This window comes from Sorex fumeus, unplaced genomic scaffold, assembly GCF_029834395.1.
Source record: "Sorex fumeus unplaced genomic scaffold, SorFum_2.1 ptg000092l, whole genome shotgun sequence".
Taxonomy (NCBI): domain Eukaryota; kingdom Metazoa; phylum Chordata; class Mammalia; order Eulipotyphla; family Soricidae; genus Sorex; species Sorex fumeus.
This window is the reverse complement of record NW_026606149.1, coordinates 11,767,523-11,790,208: the sequence shown is the minus strand read 5'-3', so window position 1 is coordinate 11,790,208 and position 22,686 is coordinate 11,767,523. Positions and strand designations below refer to the sequence as shown.

General features: G+C 58.3%; 1 protein-coding gene across 1 annotated transcript in view; it reads left to right on the top strand.

Annotated features, from left to right (window-relative positions):
• Positions 1-3,077: 3,077 nt before the first annotated feature.
• The window catches only part of LOC130039644 (CAP-Gly domain-containing linker protein 1-like), a gene marked incomplete at its 3' end in the record, with an annotated part of 38,642 nt that continues 19,033 nt past the window's right edge, over positions 3,078-22,686 (top strand). Inside the window, 13 exon segments of the mRNA XM_056131530.1 lie at positions 3,078-3,162; positions 3,895-4,436; positions 7,852-7,976; positions 9,754-9,976; positions 13,438-13,612; positions 13,615-13,634; positions 13,989-14,092; positions 15,116-15,173; positions 15,958-16,546; positions 16,549-16,646; positions 18,528-18,632; positions 19,863-20,069; positions 22,028-22,684. Coding sequence (XP_055987505.1) covers positions 3,078-3,162; positions 3,895-4,436; positions 7,852-7,976; positions 9,754-9,976; positions 13,438-13,612; positions 13,615-13,634; positions 13,989-14,092; positions 15,116-15,173; positions 15,958-16,546; positions 16,549-16,646; positions 18,528-18,632; positions 19,863-20,069; positions 22,028-22,684 — 2,988 coding nt within the window.

The window sequence follows — 22,686 nt, the reverse complement described above, 5'->3', positions numbered from 1 at the left end:
TCGTGGGCACCTTGGCATCAAGACTTGGCGCTTGCCTGGTGCATGGCTCACCCCATAGGTCCCCTGTGCACCGCCAGGAGTGATTCCCGAGTGCAGACCCAGGAGTAACCCTGAGCACTGCCGGGTGTCCCAAGAAACAAAAGGAAAGAAAGAAAATAGGTATCCTTGCCCGGAAGGGTAGCCCAGGGCCAAGAAGCCTGCCTTGCCTGCGACTGACCCCACCCCACCCTGTACGTCACCCCCACCAGGTCCTGCCAGGATGATCCCCGATGACTGGATCAGAGTCGGCCCTGAGCACCGCCAGGTGTCCCGTCCAGGTGTCCCGTCCTGAGCCCCCAGGTTAGGTCACTCCGCCCTCCCCACTTCCCCACCACTCCCCCGTTCCTGCTCACTCATCCTCGAGGGGACCCGCACTCATTCAGCTTGTGCTCCCATCCGGAGCAGGCCAGGCCATACTCCTCTGTACAGCTCTCAGGCCTTAGTGGGCTGGGCCACTCCCTGGCCACGGTGCGGCAGGTGTTGCTCAGAGCACTGGGGTCACAAAGAGCAGGGCTCTCAGGGTCGGGCTCAGGGCCTCTGCCCTGTCGCTCTGCCCCTCCGACCCCCCCCCCCCCGCCCACAGATTTTATGGCCCGGCTCCTGAGGAGGGCCCTGGGCACGGTCACTGAGTCCAGGTCCCACTCAGGGGACGCCGAATGACCTCAGTTGGAGATCTGTAACTGATAAACATTTGTCAAACGTTTTCTGAAACCACTTTCTCAGGGCCCAGGAGTCCAGAACTGGGCCCCGCAGGGACCAGAGGCACATTGGCCACCTAGTGCTGGCGTCTGCAGGGCAGTCCTCCGGAGCCTCAGCCAGACCCTGGCGTCACGACGGGTGACGCCTGCACCTTTAAGAAGGGCCCATGATGCCCTCCTCCTTGCTGAATTCTCATTCTACCTTGGAACATTCTAGACTCCAAGTGCCATTTTCAGTCTCTGTAGGAGACTGGCACGAGCCTGTTTGGCAGAGCTCAGTTCTTTAAGCTGCGAGTGCAGTGTGACACAGGTGAATCTGAGTCTCTGGGCTTTTTCCCCGCGTGCAGGCGGCTTTTTTCTCTTAACAGTTCTTTAGTGTATGATAGTTTTTAATCTGTTGTTCGTTTAAGTTTTTTTAGTAGTTATATATATATATATTTTTTGGGGGGCTGGGTGGGGGTGGGGTGGGGTGGGGTGGCCATACCTGGCTGTGCCCAGGGGTCACCCTGGCCAGCTAACGTCCCTGTGCTGACGGAGATCGAGCCCAGGACAACTGGATAGAAGGCAAGTGCCCTCCCCACTGTCCTGCCTCTCTGCCCCTTGCGGACTTTTCTATTCAATGTGGAATGACTCTGAAGTCAGTGGGCCCTCATGGGGGGCTGATGAGAAGCAGAGGAGAAGATGTCACTCCCCCGGGACTGGCGGGAGCGCTGGCACTGGTGAGCGCAACGAGCCCTGACAGCCCCACGAAGCCCACTAGGCCTTCCCGGGATCTCGGGCCGGAGTGAGGGGTTGCCCTTTTCAGGGAAAGGGAGTCGATCCTCGACCTCCTCAGGCCCCCGGGCCTTTGTCCTTCTCGCAGAAAATCATTTCAGGAGATGAGCATGAAGCAGGAACATTTTATTTGGAGGCTTTTAGGAAGGGGAAATGAGGGAGGGAGTAACACGCTCGAGAGAGAGTGCGGCTTCTCCAGAGGTGCAGAAAGCCACTGAACACGTTAGGTTGCCTGGTTGCGTTCGGTCCGAAAGTCCACACCTCAGGAGGGGAGAAGCCCGTGACATGACCGACCTCGTAGGCAAGAGCAGTCCCTGGGCTCGGGCACACATGAGCGCCCTCCCTTGGTTCAAGGGGGCTAATCTCGGGTTTTCCCCAGGCTGCCCCTGGTGGGAGTTTCTAGCTACCTAGAGTCCGTTGCTAGGGTGGTTGCCAAGGGGGTAGAGTTGAGTGGTCCAAGGTTCTCTTAGAAATTCCTTTCCTGGCCTTTGTTCCTATTCCCTCGGGGGTCCAGCCTGCTCTGGGCCTCCTAATGTGGACTAATTTTGACCAGACCTTGGGTCCCGTGCCCTCAGGTGGTCTTTTGGTGGCCATGAAGCTTTTGTTGACTTCCTCGGAGTTCCATTGCCGTGGCGACGCTTCCCCAATCCACCTGTCTGCCTCAGTTCTGTGGGTTAAGAAATGGAGTTAATACTGGCTTGTGGTTATCAAACTTGGGCAGCGTCACAAGGAACGAAGGAAACGCCAAAACCTCCTTCGCTCCCCTTTGGCGCAATTATTTTTCTTTCTGGGTCACACCTGGTGATGCACAGGGTTTACTCCTGGGTCTGCACTCAGGAATCAGTCCTGGCAGAGCTCAGGGGACCATATGGGATGCTGAGAATCGAACCTGGGTCGGCCGCGTGCAAGGCAAACGCCCTACCACTGTGCTATCGCCCTCCAGCCCCCCTTTGGCGCAGTCTTGCTGGGCCCTTTTCCCTGGCAGTTCTCAGCCCATAGAAAAAAGTGTGCATGTTGCTTGCCTTAGCTTCTGTGTGTAACCCCGGGCCTCTCACACACACACACATACGCACACACGCACACACAAGACCAGCGATCACTGCTGAGTTGCCTCCCGGCTAGTCAGTGTCTGGACGGGGAGGTGGTCAGTGACACTCGCAGTGCTCAGGGACGATTTCTGGCTCCTGAATGTGTTTGGGGGTGGGTGTGATGCCAGGGAGGGCGTGAGGGTCAGCTGCCCGCAGGGCAAGTACCTGGCCCCTCTGCCCTCTGGCCCCAAATCTGCAGTTGTTTGTTTGTCTGTTTGTGATTGAGTTTTTGCACAGGAGTGACACTTGGTGGGCTAAGGGGGCTGTGCGGGAGGCTGGGGGTCGCACTCGGGGTGGCGAGTGTCAGACTGGCAGCTCTCTGGGCTCCGGAAGCTGCTGTGGTCGCTCCCCTGAGACAGACTCTCTCCTCTGCTCTTCAGAGATTTATCCCTGAGAACGAGTGCGCCTCAGAAGGCCCCACAGTGGGCTCGACAGTCAGGGCCCGGTAGTGGCCGCGGCAGCGTCTGACCACCTGACCATGAGTCTGCTGAGGCCCAGCGGGCTGAAGGCCCCCACCAAGATCCTCAAGCATGGGAGCTGGGCCCTGAAGGCGCCCTCGGCCGGTAAGTGCGCTCAGCCCGGGCCAGGGGAGACTCATTCCCACCAGGGAACCCCCTCCCGAGTCCTCGCCTGGGAAGGGTTCCCTGAGCTGTAGGCACGTTCATGGCTCTGCGGACAGCTCTCACACACGAGTGTCATGTTCTGTGACTTTAGTGTCACGGCAACTGGTGTCAGCTGAGGCGACCAACACGCTCCCTCCTAACTGCTAGCCCCCTCGCCCGGGCTTGGGGACAGGCTGAGGGAGGTGGACTCACCTGGACTAAAGGGCCTCATTGCCGGCCGTAGCCACAGGACAGTGGGGAGGGCAACCGGCACCCCATGGGACTCTCCAGCCTCAACCTCACATGAGTGACCCTGAGCGCAGAGCCAGAAATAGGCCCTGAGGACTGGCTGGCGTGCTCCCCCCTGAAAGTAAAAGAAGATGGGCCAGTGGACACAGCAGAAATAAGACACTGGGGTGGAGCTTTCGCCTGGCTTGCTCCGTAGCATCACGGGGTGTGTCCAAAGATTTCCCCTCAGCTGCCCAGATATGACTGCGGCCTGGGATGCTGCAGTAGGTAGGCACGTCCCCCTCACAGCGGGCCCAGCCAGGCTTCGCCACAAGCAGCCCCGGCATTGACTGGGAGTAGCCCCAAGCACTGCTGGGTGTGCCCCCCCCCCAACCACACTTTAACTGGACCTGGACAGACTCTTCCTGACCCTTCTGACCCTTCTGACCCTTTCTGCTGTTCCAGCGGCTGCTCCCATTGAGGAGTCTGTGCCTGGAGAGAAAATACCCAGCGCCCCCTCCTCGGAGACGCAGGAGGAGTTTGTGGACGACTTCCAGGTCGGGGAACGAGTCTGGGTGAAGGGGAACAAGCCTGGATTCATCCAGTTCCTCGGGGAGACCCAGTTTGCCCCTGGTCAGTGGGCCGGGATCGTCTTGGACGAGCTCATCGGCAAGAACGACGGCTCGGTGGCGGGTGTGCGCTACTTCCAGTGCGAGCCGCTGAAGGGCATCTTCACCCGGCCGTCCAAGCTGAGCAGGAGCTTGCAGGCCGACGATGAGACCAACGGCCTGCAGCCAGCGCCTGCTGCCCGGGTCACACCGCCCCTGTCGGCCTCCCGGGCCCCTGCCGCCGCCCCGAAGGCGCCCCAGCCCTCCACAAAGGAGGCACCGGCCGCCCCTCACATCAGCAACCTGACCAGGATGGCCAGCGAGTCCATCTCCAACCTCTCGGAGGCTGGCTCCCTCAAGAACGGGGAGCAGGAGCTGAAGCTCGGGGACCGGGTGCTGGTGAGTGCCGAGGGCAGCGGTCGCGGGTGGGTGTCCATTCGCCTGTCTGGTTCATCAGCTTTTCCAGACTCGCGGTTTGGGTGGAAGCACGAGCAGCCGGGACGCCTGGTCCTGCAGTTTCCAGCGTGATGGATGCGTGCGGGGATGCTGCCAGTTTTACCAGTTTAGCCAAAACAGGGTGGAGGGGTCATGCCGTGTGGAGGCCGTGTGCTTTGGACGCCTCTGACCCGGGGTTTAAGTCTTGGTCCCATGTACAGTCCCCCAAGCACATCCCGGAGTGATCCCTGAGCACCAAGCCAAGAGTAAGCCCTGAGCACTATGACTGTGACTCAAAAAACAAACCAATGAACGAAGTTGGAAATCGGTTCCATTTCTCTGGTTTGTGATGTTTGTGTTTGGGGCGTCACGGGGCTCACCCCAAGCCGCTCTGGGCCATTCCGTGCCCGGCTGTGCGCAAGCCCTGAGCCGTCTCTCCAGACGTGTGTGGTTTGGTGTTTGGGCCACACCTGGCAGTGCACAGGGCTTCCTCCTGGTGCTGAACTCAGGGATCTGGTAGGGCTCAGGGGACCATCTGGGGTGTCGGGGATGGACCCTGCGTAGGCCATGGGTAGGGACCCGTCTCCGGAACATTCTCAAAAGTATGTTTTGCTGACTTGGTTGCTTGATCTTCAGACTCAGCACCTGCTCTTGTGTTTCTCTGAGCAGCTACTGGAAGGTGGGGGTGAGGGGGCACCCCCGTGAGATGAGTTTCTGGTGGGGGTCACCAGGTCCCTGCACGTGGCATCCTCAGTCTACCCCAAGCCCTTTCCTCTGCACAGGTCCCCAAAGCAGAGGCGCTTGGCTGTAGACAACTGTTCTCCCCCAGCAGAAGCACTCAATAACGCTTTCAGAACCCATGGGAAGCGGCCGGGAAAAGTCCCCTTGGGAACCTCTGAGGCGGGCGGCTCTGACCAGACAGACTGGGGGCTGGCCCGGAGCCAGTGGCTTCCCGGGGACCACAGGCTGGTGTCCGAGTGGTGGAGGCGGGAGAGGAGAGCAGTGAGGGCACCCGCCTGTAGGTGCAGGGTGGCCCTCGGAGGGTCCTGGAGGGTCACGGTCGGCGTTCGGAGGTGGCCAAAGAGTAACACGGGGAGGGAATTGGAGCTGGAGGAGACACACGGTTTAAAGACTGTTTGGGGGGCTGGGGCAGTAGTACAGCGGAGAGGGCGTTTGCCTTGCACTCAGCAAACCTGGGTTCCCCGGTATCCCATAGGGTCCCCCAAGCATCGCAGGAATGATTCCTGAATGCAGAGCCAGGAGTCACCCCTGAGCATCGCCAGGTGTGAGCCAAAGACCCAAAGAAGAAAAAAGACTTTTTTTTTTTTAACTTGCATTCACAACCGTCCACACCCGGACACAGGGACACCAGTGTCGTTGGAACAAGGGAGCGGGGACACCGCCACTGGCTCTGCGGTGAATAACTCTGATCAGTTACTCATTTATTGGTGGTGGTGCTCAGGGCTGAGTCCAGGCCCTGTGCTCAGGGACCACATCCGGGCAGGTGTGTGCAAGGCCAATGTCCTGCCCTCTGTGCTGTTCCATCGCTCCATACCTCAGCTACAGCACGCCTTTCAAAAAAAAGTTTTTGAGGGTTTTTTTGGGGGACCACAACCAGCATAAGAGCTGTTTTCTGAAAGAAGAAGGGGGAAAAAAGAAAACCCAAACACTTTATTTGGTCTTTTTCCTAATTCAAGGAAGGTTTGCTTGGCGCTCCACGGCCTAACGCAGCCGTGGTCAGGAGGCCGTGGCGAGTGGGGGCTGGACTCGGGGCACTGAGGCGAAGCTCCCGTGCAGGGCTGGCGCCCTCCCGGCTCTCCAAAGGGCCTCCTGCCCTTTGCCCCATTCTTCCCTGCGCACAGGAAGTCCAGGTTCTGCGCCAGCTGGCCCCGATGTTTACGGGACTGACCTCCGAGGAGCCCTTCGAAGGCTCTGACATGGCTGTTCCAGCCTCCAGGCCTGTGGAAGACGGTCCCCTGCCCCCGGCACTCGCTGTCACTGGCAGTGGACAGGTTGCCCCCATGCTTGTGCTACTTTGGTTCTCTCTGGAGACTCAGGGACCCTCAGTGGGGTCACTGGAAATGCCCAGCTCTGACCTCAAGTCCCGTCTGTGCTCGCAAGTAGGCAGGGGTCGCAGAGCGGGACAGTCAGTCGCTCTGGTCAGTCTTATGGTGTCTCAGAGCGGGAGGTCACTCTGTCCGTCCTGTGGCGTCTCAGAGTCCAACCGTGAAGAGCTTCTCCGGGCTGATGTGCGGTGGTTCTCCTGAACTTGGGAGATCACTTCCCTTCTCTCCAGCTGAGCTCTGACAGAATGTTCTGGAGACAGGCTTGCAGCAGTTTTGGGCAGATGATATTTCCAGGATATAATGTCAGGGTCTTGAGAGACTTGACTGGCTTCCAGCTGTGCTGTTCCAGGAGGCTGTTTCCAGGCCAGGGACGGCATGTTCTGTGCCGATGACCAGCTGTGAGACAGGAACTTTGCAGCCTCTTCTCACCTCAGGACCGCCACCCCAGCCACCTCTCTCTTGCTGTTTTATTCCTTGTCACACTCACAGTGCCCAGGGCCCACGTCTGGCCATGGAGGCTGTGCCAGGGCCTTTGCAGATGGCACTTCAGGACTCACAGAGACAGTCCTGGGTGACGCTGCTACCCCTCGTGCTGCAAGTGACCCCCGACCACGTGAACCCAGTCCTACCCCAGACCCAAAAAAAGAAAACCACGCTCTCGGGCATTATTAGTTGAGGTTCCTCTCTCTCTCTCTCTCTCTCTCTCTCTCTCTCTCTCTCTCTCTCTCTCTCTCTCTCTCTCTCCCCCCTTTCTGTTTTGACTTTTTGGTTTTGGGGCCACTCCTGGCAGTGCTTTTGGGTCACTCAGGCTTTGCACTGAGGAATCACTCTTGGCGGGCTAGGGGGACCATCTGTTTTCTCTGTTTTGCTCTGCATCCCGGGGGCCAAGCATCAAGCCAAGGCATAGTGAAGGAGAACTGGAAAATCGAAGTCCGCTAAGATATGAGAACAGTCATTTTCCTTTAGCTGGTTTCTGGCTGAATTGTTCTCCAGCGGTGGGGTTGCCACGGCTCCGCTCCCACACCCGCGGGGCAGCGACCCCCTTGCCACACCAGGTGGCTGGCCTGGGTCAGAGATTCCCGGGGATGTGGTCACCCAGGCCGCCAGTGACAGCGAGTGGGTGTGAACGCCGCTGCCTTGCATGGACACTGAGCAGCAGCGTCTGCTCACCCTGTAGGGGTTGCGGGGGGGAAGTGGCACCTTGACCTTTGGGGTTTCTTCCGGAAATCCCTACTCTGAAGCCAGAATGTTCCTTTGCGGGGGTGGGGGCACTGTGCGCAGTCCAGGGTGCCTGACCCGCGTCCCTCCGGCAGGTGGGAGGCGTGAAGCCCGGTGTGGTGCGCTTTCTCGGGGAGACGGACTTTGCCAAGGGGAATTGGTGTGGCGTGGAGCTGGACAAGCCGCTGGGCAAGAACGATGGCGCCGTGGCCGGAACGAGGTGGGTTCCCCTGCCCCCCCAGACAGCCTGGGGCAATGCACGGTGCCCGGGAGGCGCTGAGGGGACTGCAGGCCACTTCACTTGGTTCTTAGGCGGGGCCACTTCCGGTGGCACTCGGGGACCCTGCAGGGATGTGGGGACAGCCTGGGGCTCCCACATGCAGCTGTGCTAGGCCCGCAGGAACCCCCCAGGCCTGCTGTCGCCCTTCAGATGCCAGGGAGGCTGCTTGGAATCGCCCCTGGTTTGCGCAGTGGGGGTGGGCGGCGTGCGAGGGAGTGTGTGTGTGAATGTATGAATGTGTGTGCTTCGGAGTGTGGATATGTATGTAGGAGGGTGTGTGTATGTGAGCGTGTGAGTGTGGGGCTGTGAGATTGTTGGTGAGGGCATGAGCATGTGAGTGTTGGTGGAGGTGTGAGCATGTTTGTGAGGGAATGAGAGCGTGTCATTGTTGGTTTGAGAGCGTGCAAGTGTTGGTTGGGTGTGCGTGTGTGTGACTGTGGGGCTGTGGGAGTGTGGCAGTGTTTGTTGGGGTTTGAGTGTGAGTGTGTTTTTGTTGGGGTGTGAGTGTTTGTGAGTGTGGGACGTTGGGAGTGTGGGTGTGTTGGTTGGCGTGTGAGTGTGTGGGAGTGTGGGAATATCGGTTGGGGTGTGAGTGTGTGTGTTAGTTGGGGTGTGTGTGCATGAGTGTGGGGCTGTGGGAGGGTATGAGTGCTTGTTGGGGGGTGAGTGTGTGTGAGTGTGGGGCTGTGGAAATGTGGGTGTGTTTGTTGTGCTGTGAGTGTGTGTGTATGTTGGGGTGGGAGTGTGAGAGTGTGGGAGTGTTGGTTGGGGTGTGAGTGTGTGTGTTTCTTGGGGTGAGTGTGGGAGTGTTTGTTGGGGTGAGAGTGTTTGGGAGTGTTGGTTGGGGTGTAAGTGTGTGTTAGTTGGGATTTGAGTGTGTGTGAGTGTGGGGCTCTGGAAATGTGGGAGTGTGTGTTGGGGTGTGAGTGTGTGTATTTGTTGGGGTGGAAGTGTGAGAGTGTGGGAGTGTTGGTTGCGATGTGAGTGTGTGTGTTTCTTGGGGTGAGTCTGGGAGTGTTTGTTGGGGTGTGTGTGTTGGTTAGGGTGTGAGAGTGTGGGAGTGTTGGTTGTGTGTGAGTGGGTGTTTCTTGGGGAGTGAGTGTGTGTGAGTGTGGGGCTGTGAGCATGTGGGAGTGTTTGTTGGGGTGTGAGTGTGTGTGTGTTGGGGTTTGAGTGTGTGGGAGTGTGGGAGTGTTGGTTGGGGTGTGAGTGTGAGTGTTTGTTGTGGTGGAAGTGTGAGAGTGTGGGAGTGTTGGTTGCGATGTGAGTGTGTGTGTTTCTTGGGGTGAGTCTGGGAGTGTTTGTTGGGGTGTGAGTATGTGTGTGTTGGGGTTTGAGTGTGTGGGAGTGTGGGAGTGTTGGTTGGGGTGTGAGTGTGAGTGTGTGTTGGTTGGAGTGTGAGTGTGTGGGAGTGTTGGTTGGGGTATGAGTGTGTGTGTTTGTTGGGGAGTGAGTGTGTGTGAGTGTGGGGCTGTGGAAATGTGGGAGTGTTGGTTGGGGTGTGAGTGTGTTTGTTGGGGTGAGTGGGAGTGTGAGAGTGTAGGACTGTTGGTTGGGCTGTGAGAGTGTGGGAGTATTTGTTGGGGTGGGAGTGTGGGGCTGTGGGAGTGTGTTAGTTTGTGGGGGTGTGAGACTGTGGGACTCAGTGGACTCCGCGGTCGGCGCCTGTCTCTCTTGCCAAAGGTGTCTTTTGTCCCCCCCTCCTCGTTGTCCGCAGGTACTTCCAGTGTCAGCCCAAGTACGGCTTGTTTGCTCCCATTCACAAAGTCACCAAGATCGGCTTCCCCTCCACGACGCCGGCCAAGGCCAAGGCAGCCCCCGCGAGGCGTGTGATGGCCACCACCCCCGCCAGCCTGAAGCGCCGCCCGTCGGCCTCCTCGCTCAGCTCCGTGAGCTCCGTGGCCTCATCCGTGAGCAGCAGGCCCAGCCACACAGAACTAGTAAGCAGCCCCCCCTCCCCCGCCCTGTGCGATGCTCAGGCCCCCACAGACACCCAGGCCCCAAGGGCGAGAGGCTGAACAGGACCGGGTGGGCTGAGCAGCTCCACGTGGCAGGCAAGTGGCTTCCCAGCCACCACCGGTGACAGGAGCAGGGATGGGCCTTTCCTCGGGTGCTCAGGGCTCAGGCCGCCTTAGGGATGAAGTGGGGGAGCTGAAGGGGGCGTCGGAGGGTCAGAGCGGGACCCAGAGACTCTGGGGAACGCTTGGTGCTTGGCGTTGCCTGTTTGCTCTCTCCGTCCCTCCCTGCTCCCTCCTGTCCCTCTGCACCCCTGTCGACATGCAGAGGGGCCTCGACTTCTGTCCATTGCGGGGCCGCAAGTCCTAAACACTAAAGTGTGTCCGAATATTCAAGGGTGTCCTGAGATATTGTCCACAGGGAAACGGGCCCACGATGGAGACGTGTCCCGGGGGGCTGGCTTTGCTGGGGGCTGCGCTTCCTGCCACCTCCTCTGCTCCCTGCATTGACCCTCGATGCGGAAGAGGAGGGAGTGAGTGTGTGTGCAACGGAAGATACAAAACAGATGACACGGGATCGGGAGCCAGGAGGCCGTGCGCTGTGGGCACAGGCCTGGGGCCAGTCCTGTCTTGCTCGACCACCACCAGGTTTCCCTGCCCTGCCTCCATCCTCACGTCCGAGTCCTCCTTCCCCTCGCCTCGCCATTCAGGAGGGGAGCAGACTCAGAAGCCCCTCTCCTTCCCTCGCGAGCCAGCCCATTAGCGGAATTTGGTTTTGTTTTTCTGCTTGACTGTGGGCCACACCCTGCAGTGCTTCAAGGGGCCGTTTGCAGTGCTGGGGTTGAGCCGGGGCCTCCCACCTCCGAGCAAGAGCCCCACGCCTGAGCCGTATCTCCAGCCTCCCCCTGCTGTCTTGTTTTGTTCTGTTCCGGGGTCACACCTGGCAGAGCCCAGGGCTTTCTTCTACCTCTGTGCTCGGGATTATTCCTGGCGGGCCTCCGGGATTGAGCCTGGGCAGCGCTGGGGCTTGGCTCTCCAGCTCTTTGGCCCCTGCATTGCATATCTTTACGCAGGGTGGAGCTTACTCCTACACTGCACATCACCGTTAGCGTCTATGACAGGGATATAGAATGAGTCTGTGTGGCTTCATGGAAGTATACCTCGACAACATAATTCCATACGTGCACACACAAGCGTTCACACACACACAGCCACTCATACATGTACACGTAGTACATACCGTATATACACAGGCTGATGGGTATATACACACAGGCACGTACATGCATAGACACAACGCGTGCATGCACACAGGTGTGTGTAGACATGTCCACAGGAACGTACGTGCATGCATACATACATGCACACAGGTCCGTGCTTGCCCTGTGGGAGGCCTCCCAGTTCGCTTGTTGGCTGAGTTGCTCTTCTGAGGTACCAGGCTCCCACAGAGGGTCTGGCCTTGCTGGCATGGAGCCTGGGGCCTCACACACCACGCGCAGAGCAGAGGCTTTGGCATCAACATCCTGAGTTCAGTTCGTGGCCCCGACCTTGCCCAGCCCCTCAGCGCCTGCCTCCCCTCATGCCAGGGGTGCTGCTTTCTCCCTGCTCCGGCGCCTGAACCTCACAGTCTCGTTCATTCCCATGGTTGCCTGAAAGAAGCTGTTCGCTCCCATGCTGGTTTCCTCAGGGAGCTGTCTCGGGCCCAGGAAGCGTGTGGGTCTGGCCTGCCCCACCCGCTCAGGCCAGGAGGCTCAGGGAACACCGCCGCCCGCCTTTCCTAGTTTTTATTTTTGCTCTTTGGTTTTGGGGCTCACCTGGCAGTGATCAGGGACTCCAGGCGTGGTGCTTGGGGGCTGCTCCCGGTGGAGGGGGTTTGAGCCCAGGTCTTGGTGGAGACCCTCAAGGCTGTCAAGCTCTTCCCAGCCACCCCTTGAAATCAGAGTTGACTGCAGTTCCCGGCAGCACTGCATATGGCTGGGCCCGAGAGCTCGTGTGCTCCTAGAAATTTTATTTATTTATTATTTGGTTTTGGGGCCACACTCAGGGGTGCTCAGGGCTTATTCCTGGCTCTCTGCTCTTGGGGTCACTCCTGACGGTGCTGGATCTTGAACCTCTGCAAGCACCTTCCCCCCCCCAAAAAAAAACCAAACTCTTTGGCCCTGGGGAGAGCATTTAATCTGACCAATATACTTTAAGTGTATTGGGGAGTCACGGCCAGATCCTTACGCAGAGCCAAGGATGAGCCCACTCCCAGGACAGAACCAGGTAGCTCGAGAGCTCCCAGGAGGCAAAGCAGCGGTGGACAGCCTGGGCCCTGCTGGGCTCGTCGGTCAGGAGGCGTTTGGCAGCAGCTCAGATGATGCGGGGAAGCGGCAAGAGACCCTGCGCTGGACCACAGCAGGGCGATGGAACAGGGATGGCCGGGCAGAGGAGCGGACGTCCTCAGCCACCCCCGCCTCAGCCCCTGCCACCTTGTGCCCGAAGAATGAAGACCAGGTCCCACCTTGTCCCCTCCTGCAGGGGCTGTTGTGCCGAGTGGGATCTGGGTCTGCAGAGCGACCATGAGCCCAGGACAGAACGGACAGGACCCCCGGTCCCCACGGCCCTCCAGCCCACTCCCCTCCCCTCCTCACTGTCTTTGCCTCTTCTCTCCTTCCCTTTGTGCTTGGTCTTCCCCTGAGCTGCCCTTGCTGTCCTGCTCGCTGGGCGTGAGCCCTCACACATGCTCACCCACCACTTGTTCCTTTTTTCCCTGGATTTTGGGCCACACCCCAGCAATGCTCAGGACTTACTCCGGGCTCTGCACTCAGTGTCACTCCTGGTGGGCTCGGGACCCTGTGGGGTGGGTACTTGGGATCCAGCTCGGGTCAGCGGCGTGCAAGGCCAGCGCCTTCCCCGCAACTTTACCATTCTAGCCTCTCATCCCCCACTTTCGAAGGCAGATGGCACAGGGGTCTTTTATGGGGTCACACCCAGTGACCCTCAGGGGCCCGGGGCCATTCCCAGAGACAAGAGTCTCTGGTTACTGCTGTTCAGGCCTGGGGCGGGTGCTGGGGAGAGTGAGGTGAGCTGGAAGGAAGAGGAAGAGAGAAGGGCCAGGCTGCCCTGGGGAGACCCTGACGGACGGACGTGCAAGGCTGAAGATGCTGGAGCCAGCCTCAAGCTCAAGCCAAGGGCTCAGCCTTAAGGAAGCTCAGGCCAGAGCGGGCTGTGGAGGGGGCTGCCTCCGGCTCTGCAGAAGAGTCTCTGGATTCCCACGAGGCCCGAGGTCAGTGGAGCCCAGGTCCCGTCCAAGGATCTTCGGGAAGGTTTCAAGACGCTTCTGCTGAGAGTCAGTGGCCCATATGCACGGATGCAGCGCTCCTCCATCTGCTTTGCTGAGGATAGCCACATGCATGCCCGCGTCCGCTGCCCCCACCCCCTTCACGTCTCTTTTTCCTTTGCAGTTGCCGGTAACTTCCTCCCGCTGCGCCCGCAAGATCTCCGGCACCACCGCCCTCCAGGAGGCGCTGAAGGAGAAGCAGCAGCACATTGAGCAGCTGCTGGCCGAGCGAGACCTGGAGCGGGTGGAGGTGGCCAAGGCCACGAGCCATGTGGGGGAGATAGAGCAGGAGCTGGCCCTGGCCGGGACGGGCACAACCAGGTGACGTCTGTGCAGACGGCAGTGCCGGGTCCGAGAGACGCCTGCGGCAGAGGCTGGGCGCGAGCTTGGTGCAGGCGGTGCAGGGAGAGGCCGTGGGTCCCCGTCTGCCGTCGTTGCGGTGGCGTCCACCAAGTGGTTTGATCGCATGCACCTTCTGCTCGCCCCGTGGGGGTTCAGGGAGCGCCGAGTTGTCCCCGCCGGTGCTTTCGTGCTGTGTTTCCCTTCCCGCCTTCCAGAAATGCTGCATCTTAGGTGGGAGACACATTCAGCATGCCGTGGTGGCAGGTGGCGGTGCCAGCCCACAGAGGGCTGTCGGGGGCGGGCGAGGACACTCACATGCAGTTGCCTCCACAGTACATCCTGGAGCTGGAGGCCAAGATGGACGAGCTGCGGGCCATGCTGGAAGCGAGCGACTGGGAGAAGGTGGAGCTGCTGAACCAGCTGGAGGAGGAGAAGAGGTGAGGCCGTGCCAGGAGCTGGGGGGCTGCCTCGGGTGGGGTGCTCCTGGCCTTCCAGGGCTGTGAGAACCACAAACCAGCGGGTGCCCAGTCCTGAGAGTGGCCTCATTGGGGGGGATAGGGGGGAGCTCACTGGAACCCAGCCACCCCCGGCCCTCCCTGCTGTGTCCACGTGGCCTGGTGGTCAGGAGACCTGTGATGGGTGGCCGGGAACTGTCGTATCCCAGTGGGGTCCTGTGGGAGTCCCTGGGGTTAAGTCCTGGGCGGGAGGAAACCCGCAGCACCCATGGGGCACGGCAGCAGACAGGCAGGGCTCAGGCCAGGCTGCAGACAGACGGACACGGGGTGCCGGCCAAGACCGTCTTCTCAGATGGGCTCCCGGCAGTGTGGTGCCCAGGGGCACTGCCAGTGCACGGCTCAGCCTCTCAGCTCCACATGCTGAACTCGCCACGTCCCCTGGGAGCCCCTCCTGCCCCCCTCCCCCCGCCGCCCTGGCCCCGAGTCATTTGCTGCTTCTCCCCCAGGGGCTCAGTTGTTGTCCCGATGCGGGGACAGGCGCTGGCTGGGAGGGACTGGCACGTGCACCTGGTCAGTCTCTAACCACCTCTGTTAGCTGCGAAGCAGAAAAGGCTGATATGACACTGTGCCTGGCGTTGGCTTGACAGAGCTTCCTCCTGTAGCCTGCGGGTCCTACCCAGTGCTCGCAGCCGAGGGGACTCGCTGACTTTGTTTTTTTTCTTTTTGGGTCAACCCAGCGATGCTCAGGGGTTACTCCTGCCTCGGCACTCAGGAATTACTCCTGGCATTGCTCAGAGGACCATAATGGGATGCTGGAAATTGAACCCGGGTCGGCCACGTGCACGACAAATGCCCTGCCCGCTGTACTCTCGCTCTGGCCCTCGCTGACTCTCTCAGCCCTCCTGTGTGTGGAGGCGGGGGCTGGGTCAGGCGTGCATCTACAGGATGGTGGCCCTCATGGGGGGCAGCAGTGACGCCCCTCACAACTCTCCCTCTCCCCCACAGGAAAGTGGAGGACCTCCAGTTCCGAGTCGAAGAGGAGTCCATCACCAAAGGCGACCTGGAGGTAAAGCCCGGGCAGGTCAAGAGGCTTGCAGGGTGCAGGCAAGGATGCGGGGTGGCCTGGCCGACCCCGCCGGGACCACTTCTGCTGGAGACTCCAAATCAGACAGGGATACCTGGGGTCATGCACCTGGCAGGGCCCGGCGGAGGCACCTCTGCTCCTTGGGGCTGGAGGCTGCTGTTGAAGAGCGTTTTTCTCTCGTTCTGACAGTTGGGTCTACGCCTTTGCCTCAGCTTTGATTTTCAGTCGAGCAGCACAAATCAAATCCTTTAGAACCCCAGTTTTTTGAAGTAGGCGGGGGTCACACCCACCACCTGGCCCCCTGGCGCCGTGTAATCCCATCAGCGGCCAAGACTCAGAGACTATAAAATCCAGATCCCGGAACCACGCGGCCGCGCGACATCTTATCAGAACTTTTGTTTTATGACACCTTATTGTCTCATTCCTATTTTGGACAAACTTGCAGGCTATCGAATGTAGCCTGCCCACAGGGCAGAGTCTGGCAAACTCCCCGTGGCGTACCAAATATGCCAAATACCAGTAACAATGATGGGTCTCATTCTCCTAAATAGCCTTGAATATAATCTCACGGCTAGGATGAAAGAGACGTTACTGGGGCCTGCTCGAGGCAATCGACGAATAACAGGATGATGAAATGAAAACAGTGAAATTCCTTAAAACAAGAAAAAGCAAACAGTCAGTTTGCAAAAGAATAATTTCTATTTCTGCTTCTTTTCCTTCCTGTTTTAAGTTCATGGAAATTTTGTTTTCCCACCAGGAGGTGAAGGCCCTGCAGGCGGCCTCTGAGAAGCTCGCCAAGGAGAACGAGTGGGGGAGGACCAAGCTGGACCACGCGAACGAGGAGAACACGGACGTGATCGCCCCGTGGAAGTCCAAGCTGGAGACAGCCATCGCCCCGCACCAACAGGCCATGGGCGAGCCGAAGGCGTTCGTGAGCCGGGGCGTGGGTGCCGAGGCGGCCGAGCTGGCCGAGCTCAAGATGCAGATGGAGAGGCTGCAGTTCGAGTCCCAGCAGGAGGTGGAGAACTTGAAGGCCCAGCAGGTGGCTGAGCGTGCAGCACACGCCTCTGAGCTGCAGACGCTCAGGTCGCGGCTGGTCAGGATGGCCCAGGAGCAGAAGAACAGCCTGGAGGCCGCGCGGGCCAAGCTCGACCAGACCGAGGACCAGCACCTGGTGGAGATGGAGGACGCCCTGAACAAGCTGCAGGAGGCGGAGACGAAGGTAAAGCACCTGGAGGGGTTGCGGGCCATGTGTAGTCAGCAAGCCCAGGCCCTGGCCGACGCCACGGCGCAGCTGGAGGCCACCCAGGAGAAGCTCTTGCAGCTCGATGGGCTCCGGAAGGCCAGTTCCGAGCTAAATTGGGAATGGAGAGGCTCAGGCGGCAGCTCCAGGTGGCTGAGCGGCAGATTCAGGAGTTAGAGAATGCAAAGTGGGCCGAGAGCGGCAGGTTGGTACCCGGGCACCCTCGCCCACTTCCACGCTCGCTCCCTGCATGCTGTGTGTCCCTCTGCTCGCCGCCGTGTTCCGGCTTGGTGCTGACAGGTCTCCCGGTCACGTCCCGTGCGGTACCCTCTGATGGGACTGAGAACGGGTCGGCACGATTCTGGGGCGGTCATTGGTCCCCAGCACCCGGATGCCGTGCTAGCCTTGGCCCCGGCTAATTGGGCCCGTCTGGGGTCTTTCTGAAACTGAGAACTCTTCACAAGGCCAGTGAGAAAACAAGATAGGAGCCCCCAGAGCAAACCTCGGCCCCCCCGCCTTGGGCCCCCTGTGTACTCGCCAAGTCCGCCCATACCCTTGGGCTCAAGTCTGGCCGCAGGAGTCTTTCCCTGACATTGCTGACCACTTGCTCGTGTGACTGGCTTTGCCATCCTGTCCCCGAGGCGCCTCAGTTTCCAGCTCGTGCTCAGTGCCTCTGAACCTCTGAGCTCCCTCAGGGCTGGTGACGTGGCCCATCTTGGTATTTCTCATTGCCGGCCCCTCCCTGCCTGCAGCACAAGCCCCCGCCCAGCCCTGCAGAGATTTCATCCCTTTCAGTCTCTAAGGGGTGCTTGGGCCAAGTCCGCCTTCCAGCATGGCCTCCTGCTGACCGCGGGCATGGACTCTCATGGTAGCCCTGACCCTGCGGAAGGACAAGACAGTGAGATCTGGGCCAAGCCGAGGAAGCTGCAGTTCTCACCAAGGAGCCCCGAGAAATGCCCTTTTCCTCCTATAGGATTGTGGTGGCAGAGACGTGCCCTCCCAGCCGCGCCCGTCCCCCCCTTTCTCCCCCACCCCCCCGGCGCTGGGCGCTTTGTTGGAGAAACTTCTCTGTTGGCCAAGATGGAAGAGATGTGGGATTTGTAGACAGGACTGACAGACATAACAGAAGGACCCAGAGACCCCCGGGAGTTCCTCTCAGGACTCAGGACTCCTTAGCTGGCATTCCAGAAACACCGGCTGAAACAAACGGAATCAATTCCTAGGACACAGCAGGGAATAGTTGAGCCACTTTTTCGCATCAAGATGTAACAAACGTCAAGTTCTGGTGACTGCTGCCTAGTGGATTAGAGGTTCTTCATTTTAAATTTCATATCGAAACCCCTCCAACTTTTAAAGTCACAGACAAGAAACTACAAGAAAGTAAATCTTGGGGGCCAGAGTGATAGTACAGTGGGAAGGGCATTTGCCTTGCACACGGCCTAAGTGAGTTCGATCTCCAGCATCCCATAGGGTCACTGTCATTGTCACTGTCCTCCCGTTGTTCATCGATTAGCTCGAGCAGGCCAAAAAAAAAAAAAGATAAACCTTTTCTTCCCTCCCTCCCCTCCCTTTCTCTTTCTTCCCTGTTTCCTCCCTCCCTCCTTCGTATCCTTAGCCTCCCTCCTCCCTTGCTTACTTCCTTCTTCCTCGCCAAGCCATGCTCTCGGCTCTGGGGTCCTCCCACCCAGCAGTAGCTGGTCTTTTCAGCTTGTGGACCGATCACAGGCTCGCCCAGTGGGGCTGCAGTTCAAATTCGGGCCTGGTGTGTACTCCAGCCCTTTGTGCCGTCTCCCCGCCCCTGGAAAGTCAGTCTTTCTCATAGGCTTTCTTATTTTCTGGTCACTCCAAATGTAGGTCTAGAAAACGCCTCTGTTTGAGTCATTTTCAATAACCACTAGACAGTCATCACCAGAACTGATGGCGCCAAAGCCTTGGCTTCGAGAGCTTCAGGCAATCACGCTCACCTCACGCCTCTTCTTCGGGGTTGTGTTGGGTCATGGGCTTCTCATACGTGTTTTCTGTTTTGTTTTCCCCTTCCCGTTCCTGTTCGTCTTTTTGGTCCATTCACTCCATCCTTGTCACTCTGGTAGGCCGAGAGCCTGGCCGAGGAGCTGCAGGGGAAGGAGCTAGCGCTTCGTAGTCTTCAGGAGAACTTGAACGAAGTCAGTCGAGTGAAGGAGGCTTTGGAGAAAGAGCTTCGGAGTTTGGTGAGTACCAGGGGAGTCGGACGCTGATCTTTCCCTTGCTGAGGGTAAAGCGAAGCCTCCTCAGGCGAGCTCGGCCCCTATCGCCTCTGAGGCTCATGAGCGTGTCAGCTCGAAAGCCCCAGGGGCTGCGCGAGCCCCCATTGGGGCAGCAAAGGTAGGTGCGCTGCTCTGTCCGCGCTGTGCCCTCCGCCTCTGCCTGATCAGTGAGTGGCCAGCGATGCTCCCTGAGTGCCAGGCTCCTTCCTCCCCTCAGCAGCGCCTCAGGCTCCTCTCCCGTGCCCCTGCCCCCTCGGCTCGGTCTCCCCTGGCAGCCGGGAGCACTGGGGGCTCACATCAAGGGGAGGGGGTGAGAGACATGCACTGGGAAGGCCGCTTTGCTGGAACCTTCCAGACACCTTCCTGCACTGGATCAAAGTGTGTTTTCTGGTTTTCTTTTTAGGATTTTGTGTGTGTGTGTGTGTGTGTGTTTGTTTTTTTGTGTGTGTGAGTTTGGGGTAGATTATTTTTGTTTTCTGGGTTTTTTTTGTTCCTGTTGTAGTTCTTGTTGTTTTTTGTCTTTTTGTCACAGTTGGGGGCGTTCAGGGGTCACTCCTGGCTCTGCACTCAGGAATTACTACTGACGGGGCATCCCCTATGGGATGCTGGGGATCAAAGGCGGGTCATCCTTGTGCAAGACAAACACCCTCCCCGCTGGGTGATTGCTCTGGCCCTGGGGTGTGTGTGTGTGTATATATATATATATATATATATTTTGATGGTGGTTGTGGGGGACTAGTGCCATGCCTGTCAGTCCTTGGAGGCGACTCCTGGCTTTGTGCTCAGGATATTCCTGTTAGTGCCGGGATTCAGACCAGGGCCAAGTGGCCTTACTCAGTGCTCTCTCTCTCCCAGCCCCCAGATGATCACCATGTTTATTGGGGCTCCCCCCAAACTCGGTGGTACTCCTGGCTCAGGGTCTAACCGGCTGGCTGTTCTCGGGCGCCTGGACCCTGTGCCAGCCCTTCAGCCCCCAATATCTATGTTCTAAGTGCAAGTTCATTTTCATGAACATTGTGTGTGTGTGCTGGTGAGCAGAGCAGAGTCGCCCGTGTGTGTGCGGGTATGTTTATGTGTTTGTGTGCGTTGTGTGTGTGTGTATGTGTGTGCGCGCGTGTGTGCTGGGGGCAGGCAGGAGGCCTGCGACTGATGGTGGCCCCCGGCTCCCCGCAGGGGGAGAAGGTGGACGTGAGCCGCAGCCAGTCCCAGGCTCTGCAGGCCGAGCACGCCAAGTCCACCACGGAGAGCCAGGCGCAGCACGAGGAGGCGCTGCAGGCCCTGCAGAAGCTGCGGCTGCAGGCGGAGGAGAAGCTGCAGGCGGTGCAGGCGGAGAACGGGAGCCTGCTGCGGGAGGTGGCCGAGCTGAAGACGCAAGCCGACAAGGCCAAGGTGTGTGGGCGCAGGGCCGCCGTCTCGGGGTCGGGCTCTGTTGGGGGCCTCGGCCTGCAGCCTCAGGCACTTCCTCCGCCCGTTGGCGCCTGTGAGAGCCAGAAGGGGGTTGCTCCCGGGGCGCCCGGCAGAGCACATAGAAGCCCAGGGACCCCAGCTTGGGTTGTCCGTTTTGTCTTTAGCTTGCTCAGTAAGTTCAGGCCTTCGTGTTTTCACTTGATTGCTCAAAGGCATTTTTTAGTGTATCAGAGAAATGTTAAGGTTCGAAGCTCAGTGGGGAGAAATAGAGTGGCTGGAACTAGTGCAGGGAGAGGGCACTTGCTGTGCACGTGACCCACCGGGTGATCCCCAGCATCCCCCAGGGTCCCCCAAGCACCCAGGAGGAAGCCGTGACCTCTGCCGGGTGTGAACCCCAAAACAAAAAGGAAAATAATGTACACACACATATATGTGTCTACATACATAACATGTACATATGTGTACATCTTTATATCCATATAATAAGTGTATTTTAATTCATATGTACATATTTTGATACATTTTTAGTTTTCCACGCTTGGTCCCATGTATAGTTTATACATATTTGTGTATGCCTATACATATATGTGCTTGTATGTATATGTGTGTGTATACATATCTATAAGCCAGTGGAAAGAAAACGGAACCGAGCTTACATCAGAGGAAACCAGGGCTGCTGAGTGGCGGCCATGGCCCGCGTGTGTGTTGGTGCCCGGCCTCTTTCCACCACGCACCAGAGCCAGGGCTACGTCTCCTCTCTGGACCACCTGCACGGCCCAGTTCTGTGGCCAGCAGCCTCGTGTACATGCTCAGGTCAGCCCCATTCCGGTAACCTGACCGTCAGCGGTCAGCTGCCCAGCGCACACCAGTAGCCTGCTGCAGCTCATGGCTGCTGAGCTGGACAGAGAAGATAGCCCTTGCTGCAGAAAGTTCTGGAAAGTACATGGCGGTTAAACTATGGTGTGCATTGAGACTCAGAAAAGAAAACACACAACCCATTGCTGACGGGCAGGGAGAGCAGGTGAGGGAGACCCTGGCCCGTGTGCGGCCACTCCTCCTGGAGCCTCTGGGCCCCTCCCAAATTACTGCAAACACTGCCTCCCATTGTTCATCGATTTGCTCGAGCGGGCCCACTAATGTCTCCATTTTGAGACTTGTTGTTACTGTGTTTGGCAAGCAAAACCTGTTGGCTTCAGTCTCCAAAGCTTGGTGGATTAGTCTGGATTTTCTATAAAGTGTATAACTTTTGGGACTAAGTCCATTTCCTGCCTCTGTTTGTCCCTGTGAAAATCGTTTGACCAGCAGTGGTTGCTTTTGCCTTCCCCTTCTGCACAAAGTTCAAAAACAAAATACTTTTTGTAGTTCTCTGAATTGTACTGAAAACTAGTTTTTTAATGCATCCCTTCTATGACAGTGATGGATTTTATAATAGAATAATTGAAGTGGGGGGAAAAAATTTTATGCCCCAACGTCAAGATCCAACTGTACTTAAACCTTCCGGGGAGCTGTCAGGAATAATTTAAGACGGCATTTCAAAAATAAAATGGCTGATAGTAAGAATAGGTAGTGCTGCCTTGTACTCGGCCAACCCGGGTTGATCCCCAGCATCCCGTATGGTCCTCCGGCCCTACCAGCAGTGATCCCTGAGCACGGAACCCTGAGCGAGCCCAGAACACCTCCAGGTGTGGGGCCCCCATCCACAAAAAAGGCAGGTAGATATGTTGACCCTGTGAAGCTGTTTCAGCCTCTCCATCCTGCGTGTGTGTGTGCGTGTGTGTGTGTGAGTGTGTGAGTGTGTGCGCGCGCATATACACGCGTGTGCAGGTAAGACTACTCTGCCATTTTCATTTCTGGTATTTAGGCCACATTAAGTGCTTGGCTTGCTTGTGCCTGCTTGATCTCATTCTTGTTTCCATTCTTCCCCGCTTTTGTTCCTGTAGTCATTAACTTCCCTAATAACATCAGAGGAAATTGAGCTGATGTCGGAGGATCGCAGGGCCCTGAGGTCAGAGAATCAATTGCTGGCGAAGGAGAAGCTCTCTCTGAAGTCAGAGAGAGAGTCATTGCTATTGAAGTTGAAGGAAGCGGAGGCCAAAAACTCTTCGCTGCGGGAAGAGCAGAGGAAGCTCTGGCTGTTGAACCAAGCGATTCTTTTCGATAAAGAGAAGGTCATCGAGGCCAGGCGGGCCGCAGAGAAGCTCTGGCAGGAGGAGCGGCTCGGCCGAGAAGCCCTCGAGGCGGAGAAAGAGAAAGTGCTGGAAGAGGGCAGGGCAGTGCAGGAGGAGCTCCAGAGGGTGCGCGCGGAGAACGACGCCCTGCTGGTCGCCAAGGTGGGGCTGCAGGCCCTGGTGGAGGAGCTGCAGATGAGCAAGAGCGGCCTGGTGGCCGAGTGTAAGAAGGGCCTGGAGGAGAGGGGCCAGCTGGAGGAGCATGCGAAGAAGCTGGTTCTGGAGAACCTATCCCTGGCCAAAGACAAGGACAACATCATCCAGAAGCTGCAGTGCTCCTATGAGGAGCTGGCTCGGGATCAGAAGTCGCTGGTGCAAGAGATCGCGGAGCTCACGGCCGAGAAGAAATCGGTCCTCGAGAATCAGTCGGC